Source organism: Natator depressus, chromosome 7, assembly GCF_965152275.1.
Source record: "Natator depressus isolate rNatDep1 chromosome 7, rNatDep2.hap1, whole genome shotgun sequence".
NCBI lineage: Eukaryota > Metazoa > Chordata > Testudines > Cheloniidae > Natator > Natator depressus.
The window spans coordinates 110,943,931-110,956,457 of NC_134240.1; the positions used below are offsets into that span (position 1 = coordinate 110,943,931).

Here is a 12,527-nt window from a genome sequence, read left to right on the forward strand (position 1 = left end):
TTGTTTTTAACCATTCCTTCTTTTTATCAACACCACAAATGAAAAAAATCTTCATTTCTTACTAAGTCTCAATACTTACCCATATTTTCTTGTGTAAAACCAATTTAGTGATTACTCTAAAATGGCTGATACAACCAATTCCATAAGACTTCTTATTTACAAATAGACCGTTGGTACTTTCTAGTATTTGTTTTTCTTGACCATATATTTGGGTCAGTTAGTTGTATCTGAAAGCAAGATTGATTGATTTTTTTATAAACGCATTCTAATACTAAAATATATGGAGTACTTCGCTATATGGTGAAGGTGAGCAATGGAGAGGAACAAAAAAAAGTATTTTCAATAAACAAGAAGTGAAGTTTACGAACAAAAAGTCCATCCTAGGCTTTGTGAAACTGCTTTTCTATGCCACTGAACAATCTCAGCCACAAAACCCAGTAGGATCAGTACTTGAAACTCCAGTTTATCATCCCAATAGCTATATTTTAGCAACAGAAGCCTAAAATTGAGCAATATTTACTTTTTATATTGTGATTTCTCTTTCCAATAAAATCTGCTTTATTGACAACAAACTTACCTGGGTTTTAGATGGTATTAACTGGTACAGTCAATTTCTTACGCTACATTGTGCCTCAGAGAGAAAATTGAAACTCTGACCTTGAAACAGGAACTCATAATGGCTTGAGTACAGAGTCTAAGATTTAGCTCTTCCTTGCCAAAGAGTTGCACAGTACCAGTGGAGAGGCCCTTTGTGAACTCAGGGAGTGCCAAGTAAATGACCTGAAAGTTACTAGGCAGACATACAATCTGTCAAAGCAACTCTTATTCCACTTATGTATGCCCTTTGGCTACCACTGGAAGTAGCACTGCCTACTTGCTAAAACACCAACCTAGTATTGTGGAGGTTTAGCTTTAATTCACAGTTCTGCCACTGAGTTGCTGTGTGACACTGGGAAACTCAACATCTTGGTGCCTTAGTCTCCCAATTTACAGAATATGGGTATGCTACCCACTTTTGTAAAGTGCTTTGAAATCTAAGGATGAAAAATACAAATTATCATCATCGTGATTATTATTGTCTTCTATCTTCTCATGCATGCCTTAAACAAATCTACATATTTTTGCTTTATTCCCTCCCTATCTCCATTTCTCAGAGCCTGTTTATACCCTCAGACCTTTGAGAACTATCCTTGTGAAATCCAATAGGCTGTGTTTTCTTTCACAGCAATTCTTTTAAAATCCAAGAGAGCTTTTGTAATTTTTGGTTTTGTTTTTATAGAAAAATCTTTTATCAAGACTGCAAGTGAATGTATCTCAGGGAAACTAAACAAATGTCCTCTGACTTCTGCTGTGCATTTAAGTGTTTGGCATATCGTCCAAGTACTGCTGTATGCCACCGATACCATGAGTAAGTCCATCATAATTCACACATTTAAAACCTACTCAAAATGTACTGATAACCTAGGTTGCATTTTGCTGTCACTGGTGTTTCTGTAGTGAAGTAACAGGTAAAAGCAGGCTTCAACTGCAGTTCAATTCAAAACACAGCAAGAATAAACGTTTTCTCTTTTTCCCCCCGTTTCAATATTTCTATATTATGGAAAATGTACAGTCAAGGAAGGAAAGATGCATACGAAATAAGAGCTCATGAAAATAACAGCACTCAGGAGACAGTTGTAAATTTATATTGGATATTAATATTTATCATTAACATGTTTATCAGCAACCTTCCCCAAATGGTGGTGAGGGTGGTCCCTATATACTGTAGCTTCCAAAATGTGTTGCAATTTCGAACACTATTCCTCTTGATTCCTCTGCACTAACTCTTTGATGTTCAGTAAAATGCTACAGTGTGGTATGTTTATGGAATTTTACATCTGTTTTAGTGGTAACCTCGCAGTACATCCGATGCTTCATATAGGTGCCGTGTAAGAAATTAGATAGAGTAACAGATTCAGTTAGGGCACCAGACTGAGAATCAGGAGACATGAGTTCTGTTCCAAGAATTGTCATCGACTCACTACATGACCAAAGGCAATTTGCATAACTTCATTGCCTCAGTTTCCCCATCTGTAAAATGGTAGTGATCATACTTACCCACCTTTGAAAAACAATTTGAGATCCAATGATAAAAAGCACTATAAAAGTTCTGAGTATTATTACTATTATTTTCTGAGTCATTATTCTAGTGGGAGCTGTCAAAACATCTCATGAATTTTGTAAACAGCTCCATGTTATATTGTCTTGGAACATGATTGTGTAGAGTTTCCATTGTAAAGAATAAGTAATGAGTACTAAACCTCATGGATGATGCTGTTTATCTGACAATAACTGTTGAGATTTCAGTGAAGCCTGGGGACTTAAGCACCTATCTCTCATTGAAACTCAAGAGCAGATCGATCATAGAATTGTAGGACTGGAAGGGACCTCAAGACTTGGTCATCTAGTCCTGTCCCCTACACTAATGGCAGGCCTAAGTATTATCTACACCATCCCTAACAGGTGTTTGTCTAACTTCCTCTTAATCTCCAAAAATGGAGATTCCACAACCTCCCTAGGCAATTTGTTCCAATACTTAACTCCCTGACAGGAAGTCTTTCCTAATGTCCAACCTGAACCGCCCTTACTGCAATTTACGGCCATTGCTTCTTGTCCTACCCTCAGAGTTTAACTAAAACAATTTTTCTCCCCTTTCCTTGTAACAACCTTTTCATGTACTTGAAAACTGTTATCATGGGCCCTCACAGTCTTCTCTTCTCCAAACCAAACCAAACCATTTTTTTTCAATCTTCCCTCATAGGTCATGTTTTCTAGACCTTTAATCACTTTTGTTGCTTTTCTCTGGACTTTCTCCAATTTGTCTACATCTTTCCTGATATGTGGCACCCAGAACTGGTTGCAATACTCCAGCTGAGGTCTAATCAGCATGGAGTAGAGTGGAAGAATTACTTCTTCTGTCTTGCTTACAACACTCCTGCTAAGACATCCCAGAATTATGTTTGCTTTTTTGGCAACAGTGCAACACTGTTGACTCATTTGTCACTCACTATGACCCCCAGATACCTTTCCACAGTACTCCTTCTTGGGCAGTCATTTCCCATTTTGTAGATGTGCAACAGATTATCCCTTTCTAAGTAGAGTACTCTACATTTGTCCTTACTGAATTTCATCCTATTTACTCCAGTTTGTCCAAATCATTTTGAATTTTAATCCTCTCCTCCAAAGCACTTGCAACCCCTCCCAGCACAGAATCATCCACAAACTTTATAAGTGTACTCTCTATGCCATTATCTAAATAATTGCTCAGATATCTCCTCAGTCAGCTCAAATATTCTACGATGTATTTCATCAGGCCCTGGTGATGAAGGCATCTAAATTGTCTACATAATCTTCAACATGTTTTTTCCTATCTTAGCCTCACTTCCTACATCATTTTAACTGGCATTCACTATGTTAGATGTCCAATCTCTGCTAAACTTTTTGTTGAAAACTGAAACAAAAAAGTCACTTAGCACTTCTGCCATTTCCACATTTGCTGTTATTGTCTTTTCCCACTCATTTGAGTAATGGGGCTACCCTGTCCTTGGATGCCTATCTCCCATAGATTCCTTTAAAAATCTCAGGCAATACTGCCATATGTTCACTTTTTTATATGTTAACAGACTAAGAACTTAAATTACCTGGTAGGGTGTGGGATAACTTAGAAATTTCCTCAGTTGAAGGATGGGGAGCAGTCAAAAATAAGGTAACAGAAAGTTTCAGTTTTCATATATTTTTCCTTTGCATTAATTCTCTTTACCGTGTATGAAGAAGTGTTTTTTTCATATTTCCAAATATCTGATGTATAACATTTTATTCAATGCTGTTAAATGGTAAACGAATGTTTATACAGAAGCAATGTTAACTATATATACATATAATCAAATACTTACCATACTGCAGTTACTGTTCGATGAAATGCACTTCTTGTCATCACACCACTGGCAACCATTTGTATTGGCAGTACAACTGGCACAGTCTGCATATCTGTAACATCTGTCATCTGCAGCAGCTGTAGTACAAATGAGAGACAAAACAAATGGCAAGATGAAAGAGAGAGTGCCACCATTCTTAATTCACACATTTTTAACAGCTGCTTCAGACAATATCTGGCATTTTTTCATTGCAAACATGACCTTCAATCTAAGATGCAATTTACTTAATAGGAAATCAACCATATTAGGTTAATGTTATACCCCCTTTAAAACACCTGTTCTTTAAACACACATTAGTTGAAGTTTCATAAGACCCTGACCTGTCAAAGAAACAGTCCTTGATTTGTAACCTATAGACTGATACTAGAACAGTACATGGATCAGAGAAACATGTTAATAGCCTTTTATTCTATCCCTTGATCATTAATTTAACAAAGTGGATGAAAAATATTTTTAGGCTTGACCTCTTTACAGAAATAGTAGGTCTTTATGCAAGAAGACAGCAGTAAAACAAGTAAAAACAAAACCTAAAGGATCATTCCGTAACCGATAAGAATCAATTCTAACTCTTAATTAATTTCATAAACTTTCAATACTGCATACAGTAGAACCTCAGAGTTATGAACACCTTGGGAGTGGAGGTTGTTTGTAACTCTGAGCAAAACGTTATGATAGTTCCTTCAAAAGTTTACAACTGAACATTGACTTTTTTTTGAAACTTTACTATGCAGAAGAAAAATGCTGCTTTTACCCATCTTAATTTAAACAGAAAGAGTTTCCTTACCTTGTCAAATCTTTTTTTTTAAACTTTCCCCTTATTTTTTTAGTAGTCTACATTTAAGACAGTACTGTACTATATTTGCTGCTGCTTTTTGGGGGGGGGGGGCGGGGGGGGAAGGGGGTCGTCTCTGCTGCTGCCTGATTGTCTTCTTCTGGTTCCAAATGAGGTGTGTGGTTCAACGGTCAGTTTGTAACTCTGGTGTTCGTAACTCTGAGGTTTGACTGTAGTAAATTACCATGGTTTTAAAACAACCACCATTTGGAATACAGTACAAAGATGAACACTACATATTTTTAAGGAAAATAAATATGTATATTGTACTAGATTTTCAATACAAAGTATATTTGAATAATGGTTTGTTCAATATATTGTTTTTATTTTACTCATCTTAACTATTTCACTTGTCATGTTACAATCATAGATAGTTTTGATATTTCTATACCCAACATTCTATTGTGGGAAACCAACTGGAGTTGTTATTTTGGGGGCTGTTTGTTTGTCTTTTGAGTCTTTCTGGCAATGAAATAGTAAGTATATTGCATTTTGGATATTTCTGCACTGCCACAATTAGCAGACTAATCACACATTACTTTTAAAAAATATGTTTATACTTAGTTGTGAGCATGGCATTTACCATACTGAAAAGGTGGGTATGAGATTTACATGAAGATCAAAATGTACGTAAAACATACTGCAATATAATCTACCTGTTTTACAAAAACGTTAACCAATCTCTGTTTTGGTTTTACCTTAGCTAAAGCAAAACAGAACTTTAATACAGTCAGAAATCCAGTGGGATATGTGCTGTTCCAGGTTCCCCTTTAATCCCCTCAGTATAGGCTACATGAAGTCTAGGAGATGATCTAAACATGAAGTCTAGATAACAGGATACAGCCATTTAAACATCCAAGGTATAAAGCTTTCCTCTGAGTTGCTGGAGTGAGGTTTCAGAAAAAACATTGGAAGAGGCATGGTTGGATTGAGGTGGAATGCAGAAAATATCTTGGGCATAAACTCAGGGTATGACCCAAGAGAGACCTTTTATTCATGAAAGATTGCGAAACATGGGTCAGCTAGAAGTGCCTGAAGTTCAGACACTCTCCTAGCAGAAGTAATTGCTACCAAAAACTGACAACAGCAGCGAAGTCATGGAGCAGGTCCTCAAGGAATCAATCCTGAAGCACTTACACGAGAGGAAAGTGATCAGGAACAGTCAGCATGGATTCATCAAGGGAAGGTCATGCCTGACTAATCTAATCGCCTTCTATGATGAGATTACTGATTCTGTGGATGAAGGGAAAGCAGTGGATGTATTGTTTCTTGACTTTAGCAAAGCTTTTGACACGGTCTCCCACAGTATTCTTGTCAGCAAGTTAAAGAAGTATGGGCTGGATGAATGTACTATAAGGTGGGTAGAAAGTTGGCTAGATTGTCGGGCTCAACGGGTAGTGATCAATGGCTCCATGTCTAGTTGGCAGCCGGTGTCAAGTGGAGTGCCCCAGGGGTCGGTCCTGGGGCCGGTTTTGTTCAATATCTTCATAAATGATCTGGAGGATGGTGTGGATTGCACTCTCAGCAAATTTGTGGATGATACTAAACTGGGAGGAGTGGTAGATACGCTGGAGGGCAGAGATAGGATACAGAGGGACCTAGACAAATTGGAGGATTGGGCCAAAAGAAACATGAGGAGGTTCAATAAGGATAAGTGCAGGGTCCTGCACTTAGGACGGAAGAACCCAATGCACAGCTACAGACTAGGGACCGAATGGCTAGGCAGCAGTTCTGCGGAAAAGGACCTAGGGGTTACAGTGGACGAGAAGCTGGATATGAGTCAGCAGTGTGCCCTTGTTGCCAAGAAGGCCAATGGCATTTTGGGATGTATAAGTAGGGGCATAGCGAGCAGATCGAGGGACGTGATCGTCCCCCTCTATTCGACATTGGTGAGGCCTCATCTGGAGTACTGTGTCCAGTTTTGGGCCCCACACTACAAGAAGAATGTGGATAAATTGGAGAGAGTCCAGCGAAGGGCAACCAAAATGATTAGGGGTCTGGAACACATGACTTATGAGGAGAGGCTGAGGGAACTGGGAATGTTTAGTCTACGGAGGAGAAGAATGAGGGGGGATTTGATAGCTGCTTTCAACTACCTGAGAGGTGGTTCCAGAGAGGATGGTTCTAGACTATTCTCAGTGGTAGAAGAGGACAGGACAAGGAGTAATGGTCTCAAGTTGCAGTGGGGGAGGTTTAGGTTGGATATTAGGAAAAACTTTTTCACTAGGAGGGTGGTGAAACACTGGAATGCGTTACCTAGGGAGGTGGTAGAATCTCCTTCCTTGGAAGTTTTTAAGGTCAGGCTTGACAAAACCCTGGCTGGGATGATTTGATTGGGGATTGGTCCTGCTTTGAGCAGGGGGTTGGACTAGATGACCTCCTGAGGTCCCTTCCAACCCTGATATTCTATGATTCTAAGAAGATGTTGCCAAAGGTTCAAAAGGATGATCCATTAAGTATGACGAGATCAAGTTCAGATCCCATGTGAGATGTGTTGTGGGTGTTTTGTCCTTGATGAAAACATCAAAACAACTGCTTAGTAGATGGTGACGTGGACCTGCTATTGATGAAGCTAAACGCCTGTGTCGAGGAGGCTTAGATCTCCTTTTAGAGACATCCTGGGCTCTTGGCTGGTAAAATGAGAACCTCTAGTGAGATCGAGTTTAAACTGTTTCCATTTCATCATTAGAGCATAAACTCTCCAAGAGCAGAGCTGCTCAAGAATTTTTTTTAACATGCACCTGGTATCATAAAAAGAAAAGGAGTACTTGTGGCACCTTAGAGACTAACCAATTTATTTGAGCATAAGCTTTCGTGAGCTTATGCTCAAATAAATTGGTTAGTCTCTAAGGTGTCACAAGTACTCCTTTTCTTTTTGCGAATACAGACTAACACAGCTGTAACTCTGAAACCTGGTATCATAAGGATTTTTTGGGGGGAAAACAGCTTAGAACCTTCAATCAAAAGGTCTTTGACGGAAACATTTGTAGCCATGGAATGCAAAGCAGTGTCTGGTGCATCAATGCCTTCTTGAAGAGAAGCACAGGCTCCGAGATGTCTTTCAGACATTGTCATGAACTGTCTCTGTTTTCTTCAGACAATTTGTCTACAAATTTCACTATTGATGACCAATTAATAAACCTATATTTGGAAGGCAAAGCCTGGTAATTTGATACTGTTAGGAAAATTTTAACATGAAGCAGTTATGTCAACCGAACCCAAGTTAGGCCAATGCAGGAATGCTGGGAAAGTTCCTGAATGAGATAGGCAGGATGAAAGAATGCTTAAGTTGCAAGGAGTGAATTAGGAGGAGACCTGCATTCCTGCATTATCGTACCAGATGTTCTGAGAATAAGAAGGAGACACACTGTCTCCACTCCCTGTTTCTGTTTCATGTATGTTCTTAACTCCTCGTCCCCTGTTTGACAACTGGATTGATAAGAAAGTTGGGGAGGCATAACGACTTGCAAAAAGCTATATACAATAGGGGATAGGTATGCATGCATGATAAAGAACTTTTAACTAACAAAGGGGAGGGGGGTTTGGGCTATTTCATGAATAATCTGTGACGCGATGGACCTGTCTATAAAAACCTATTAGTTTTGCCTAAGAGGTGGCTGGTTCTCTTCGGAGACGGGCTGCTCTCTATTGTTGTGTGCACTCTTCAATAAAGAGCTTATACGTGGACTTTGCTGGTGTTGCCTGTCTCTCTGCAGTCAGACAACGAACCGTGCCATCTGGGGTTCGAGTCCCCGACAATACCCTCAGTTGAAGACTTGCAATGGTATAGGCTTTCCTTCCATACAGGATTTATTAGCTGCAATGACTATCAGAGTCTGAAATAGGATAGGTCAGTGGTTCTCAATTTCTTTTTTCCGCGGACCACTTGAAAATTGCTGAGGGTCTCAGCAGACCACTTAATGATCTTTCCAAATGTTGTTTGTACCGTTAGCTAACTATTGTAAAGCACTTTGGATAAAAGTGCTATATAAAAAAATGAACTTTTTTTGATCTACAAATAAAAGCACACAACTCTCATTTTAATATCAGTAGTCTTACCTTTCTAATGCGATGGATGTGCCCTCTCTCCCCCGCCACAGCAGCCACAGAGCTGAGGCTGGAAAGGAGGCCCTCTCTCCCCAGCAGTCACAGCCCCAGAGCTGGGGAAAGTTGCCTCTTTCTCTGGCCACCGCAGCCCTGCACATCCCAAATTCCCCCCATCCTCTAAGGCACACGCCTGCGGGACTCCACTAATTAGGTGGGTGGCCCTCCATTCTCTCATGTGCGGCCACCCAGGCATGCACCTTAGGGGAAGCTATCCGCAGATCACCTGAATGGAGCTCGCGGACCACTGGTGGTCCACGGACGACAGTTTGAGAACCTCTGGGATAGGTGAACTAGTAGTCATATTCCTGTTGAGGAACCTAGTAACACCTGTCCACACGTTTGGCAGTATGTGGTACAGAAGCCAGTCTCTGACAAAGTGTTGTGACTGGCTTTAAAACGGGCTTCGTAAATGGGAAGTGCAACACTTTCAGGTGCTGGAGCCTTCGGAATGTCTAAAAATTCATGCAGATTGTCCTGCACAACTTTTGCTTGCACCCATACGGATATGGCCACCCTCATAAAAAGTTCCTGAAAGATCTTAAAGTCTTGAGGAGGAGGAGGAGAGAACTCTGCTGTTATGGTCTTATCAGAGGAAGAAATGTTGGGAGGTAGTTTTGTGGCTTCATCCCTGGGTTTCTCTTCCTCAGTTGGTCCCAATATTGTGGGTGGCTGATGGGCCGGAAAGGGGTCTTCCCTGACAGGAACAGAGACTAGAGATGCTGACTTTCTTCCCAACTGCACTGCAGACAGGGATCTAGAAACACTGAGAGCAATACAGAGTGCCCAGTAAGGCAAGGGTGGATAGTTCAATCTCTGCACAGCACACAGTGATGGACACTAAGGTGGCTTATAAACTTTCCTGTTCCATACCATGGGTTTGAGCAGTGTCTGTAGAACGTGACCTGAAAGGTGATCTAAAAGACCTTGCAAGATGAACAGGTCATGCTCCAAATTTGAAAATGAGGAGTTGCAGCTCTCTTCAGGAAACAGAGGAGCTTCTCTGGTGGATGGCAGGGAAGACAACAGCCAGCAGTGCATGCTGTTGCATGGACAGTAATGCTAGAGTTGAAGCTGGTTTTGTTAGACAAGTTAGACGTCTTCAAGTCACCAGGGTATGATGAAATGCATCCTAGAATACTCACGGAGCTGACTGAGGAGATATCTGAGCCATTAGCTATTATCTTTGAAAAGTCATGGAAGACGGGAGAGATTCCAGAAGACTGGAAAAGGGGAAATACAGTGCCAATCAATAAAAAGGGAAACAAGGACAACCCGGGGAATTACAGACCAATCAGCTTCACTTCTCTACCGAGAAAGATAATGGAGCAAATAATTAAGCAATGAATTTGCAAACATCTAGAAAGTGATAAGTAACAGTCAACATGGATTTGTCAAGAACAAATTGTATCAAACCAACTTGATAGCTTTCTTTGACAGGGTAACAAGCCTTGTGGAAAAGGGGGAAGAGGTAGATGTGGTATATCTTAACTTTAGTAAAGCTTTTGATACGGTCTTCCATGACCTTCTCCTAAACAAACTAGGGAAATGCAACCTAGATGGAGTTACTATAAGTTGGGTGGAAAACTGGTTGGAAAACCATTCCCAGAGAGTAGTTATCAGTGGTTCACAGTCATGCTGGAAGGGCATAATGGGTGGGGTCCCGCAGGGATCAGTTCTGGGTCTGGTTCTGTTCAATATTTTCATCAATGATTTAGATAATGGTATAGAGGTACCTTTATAAAGTTGCGTACAATACCAAGCTGGAAGGGGCTGCAAGTGCTTTGGAGGATAGGATTAAAAATTCTAAATGATCTGGACAAACTGGAGAAATGGTCTGAAGTAAACAGGATGAAATTCATCAAGGACAAATGCAAAGTACTCCATTTAGGAAGGAACAATCTATTGCACACATGCAAAATGGGAAATGACTGCCTAGGAAGGAGTACTGTGGAAAGGGATCTGGGGGTCATAGTGGACCATAAGCTAAATATGAGTCAACAATGTAACGCTGTTGCAAAAAAAGTGAACGTCATTCTGGGATGTATTAGCAGGAGTATTGTAAGCAAGACAAGAGAAGTAATTCTTCTGCTCTATTCCGCACCGATTAGGCCTCAACTGGAGTATTGTGCCCAGTTCTGGGTGCCACATTTTAGGAAAGATGTGGACAAACTGGAAAAAGTCCAGAAAAGTGCAACAAAAATGATTAAAGGTTTAGAAAATATGACCTAGGACGGAAGATTGAAAAAATTGGGTTTGTTTAGTCCGGAAAAGAGAAGACTCAGAGGGGACATAACAGTTTTCAAGTACAAAAAAAGATTGTTACAAGGAAGAGGGAGAAAAATTGTTTTAGTTAAACTATGAAGGTAGGACAAGAAGCAATGGACTTAAATTGTAGTAAGGGCAGTTTAGGTTGGACATAAGGAAAAACTTCCTGTCAGGAGAGTGAAGAATTGGAACAAATTGCATAGGAAGGTTGTGGAATCTCCATCTTTGGAGATTAAGAGCAAGCTAGACAAACACCTTGTCATAAATATAAAGGGAAAGGTAAACCCCTTTAAAATCCCTCCAGGCCAGAGGAAAAATCCTCTCACCTGTAAAGGGTTAAGAAGCTAAAGGTAACCTCGCTGGCACCTGACCAAAATGACCAATGAGGAGACAAGATACTTTCAAAAGCTGGGAAGAGGGAGAAAAAACAAAGGGTCTGTGTGATGCTTTTGCCGGAGACAGAACAGGAATGGAGTCTTAGAACTTAGTAAGTAATCTAGCTAAGTATGTGTTAGATTATGATTTCTTTAAATGGCTGAGAAAATAGCTGTGCTGAATAGAATGAATATTCCTGTCTGTGTGTCTTTTTTGTAACTTAAGGTTTTGCCTAGAGGGATTCTCTATGTTTTGAATCTAATTACCCTGTAAGGTATTCACCATCCTGATTTTACAGAGGTGATTCTTTTCTTTTTACTTCTATTAAAAGTCTTCTTGTAAGGAAACTGAATGCTTTTTTCATTGTTCTAAGATCCAAAGGCTTGGGTCTGTGGTCACCTACGCGAATTGGTGAGGATTTTTACCAAACCTTCCCCAGGAAGTGGGGTGCAAGGTTTGGGAGGATTTTGGGGGGAAAGACGGGTCCAAACTCCATTTTTTCAGGAAGTTTGGTGGTGGCAGTGGAAATCCAAGGGCAAAGGGTAAAATAATTTGTACCTTGGGGAAGTTTTAACCTAAGTAAGCTGGTAAAAGTAAGCTTAGGAGGTTTTCATGCAGGTCCCCACATCTGTACCCTAGAGTTCAGAGTGGGGAAGGAAGCTTGACGCACCTGTTAGGGATGGTGTAGATAATACTTAGGCCTGCCATTAGAGCAGAGGACTGGACTAGATGACCTCTTGAGATCCCTTCCAGTTCCATGATTCTATGATTTAGGTGAAGCCTGCTGCAGAGGACAAAATGCTGACTTGTGTCCAGATTTTGCCAGTGGTGCTCACGGTGCCAGCATTATATATGGTGTCGACATTATCAGTGGTGCTGATTCAGCAGACAAGGAAGGCAGAGCCAATGTGGCTGAAGCCGCTGCCGCTACCAGATGGTGAAGCAGCAATAAATTAGGCACAGAAAGGTACAGC

At 40.5% G+C, this 12,527-nt stretch overlaps 1 protein-coding gene across 2 annotated transcripts in view; it reads right to left on the reverse strand.

The window, feature by feature from the left end:
• Window positions 1-12,527, reverse strand: part of ATRNL1 (attractin like 1) — a 990,764-nt gene that overhangs the window by 725,778 nt on the left and 252,459 nt on the right. For both annotated transcript variants that reach the window (XM_074959279.1, XM_074959280.1), the window contains exon 14: window positions 3,933-4,051. In XM_074959279.1, the coding sequence (XP_074815380.1) occupies window positions 3,933-4,051 (119 nt within the window). The remainder of the gene's footprint in view (window positions 1-3,932; window positions 4,052-12,527) is intronic.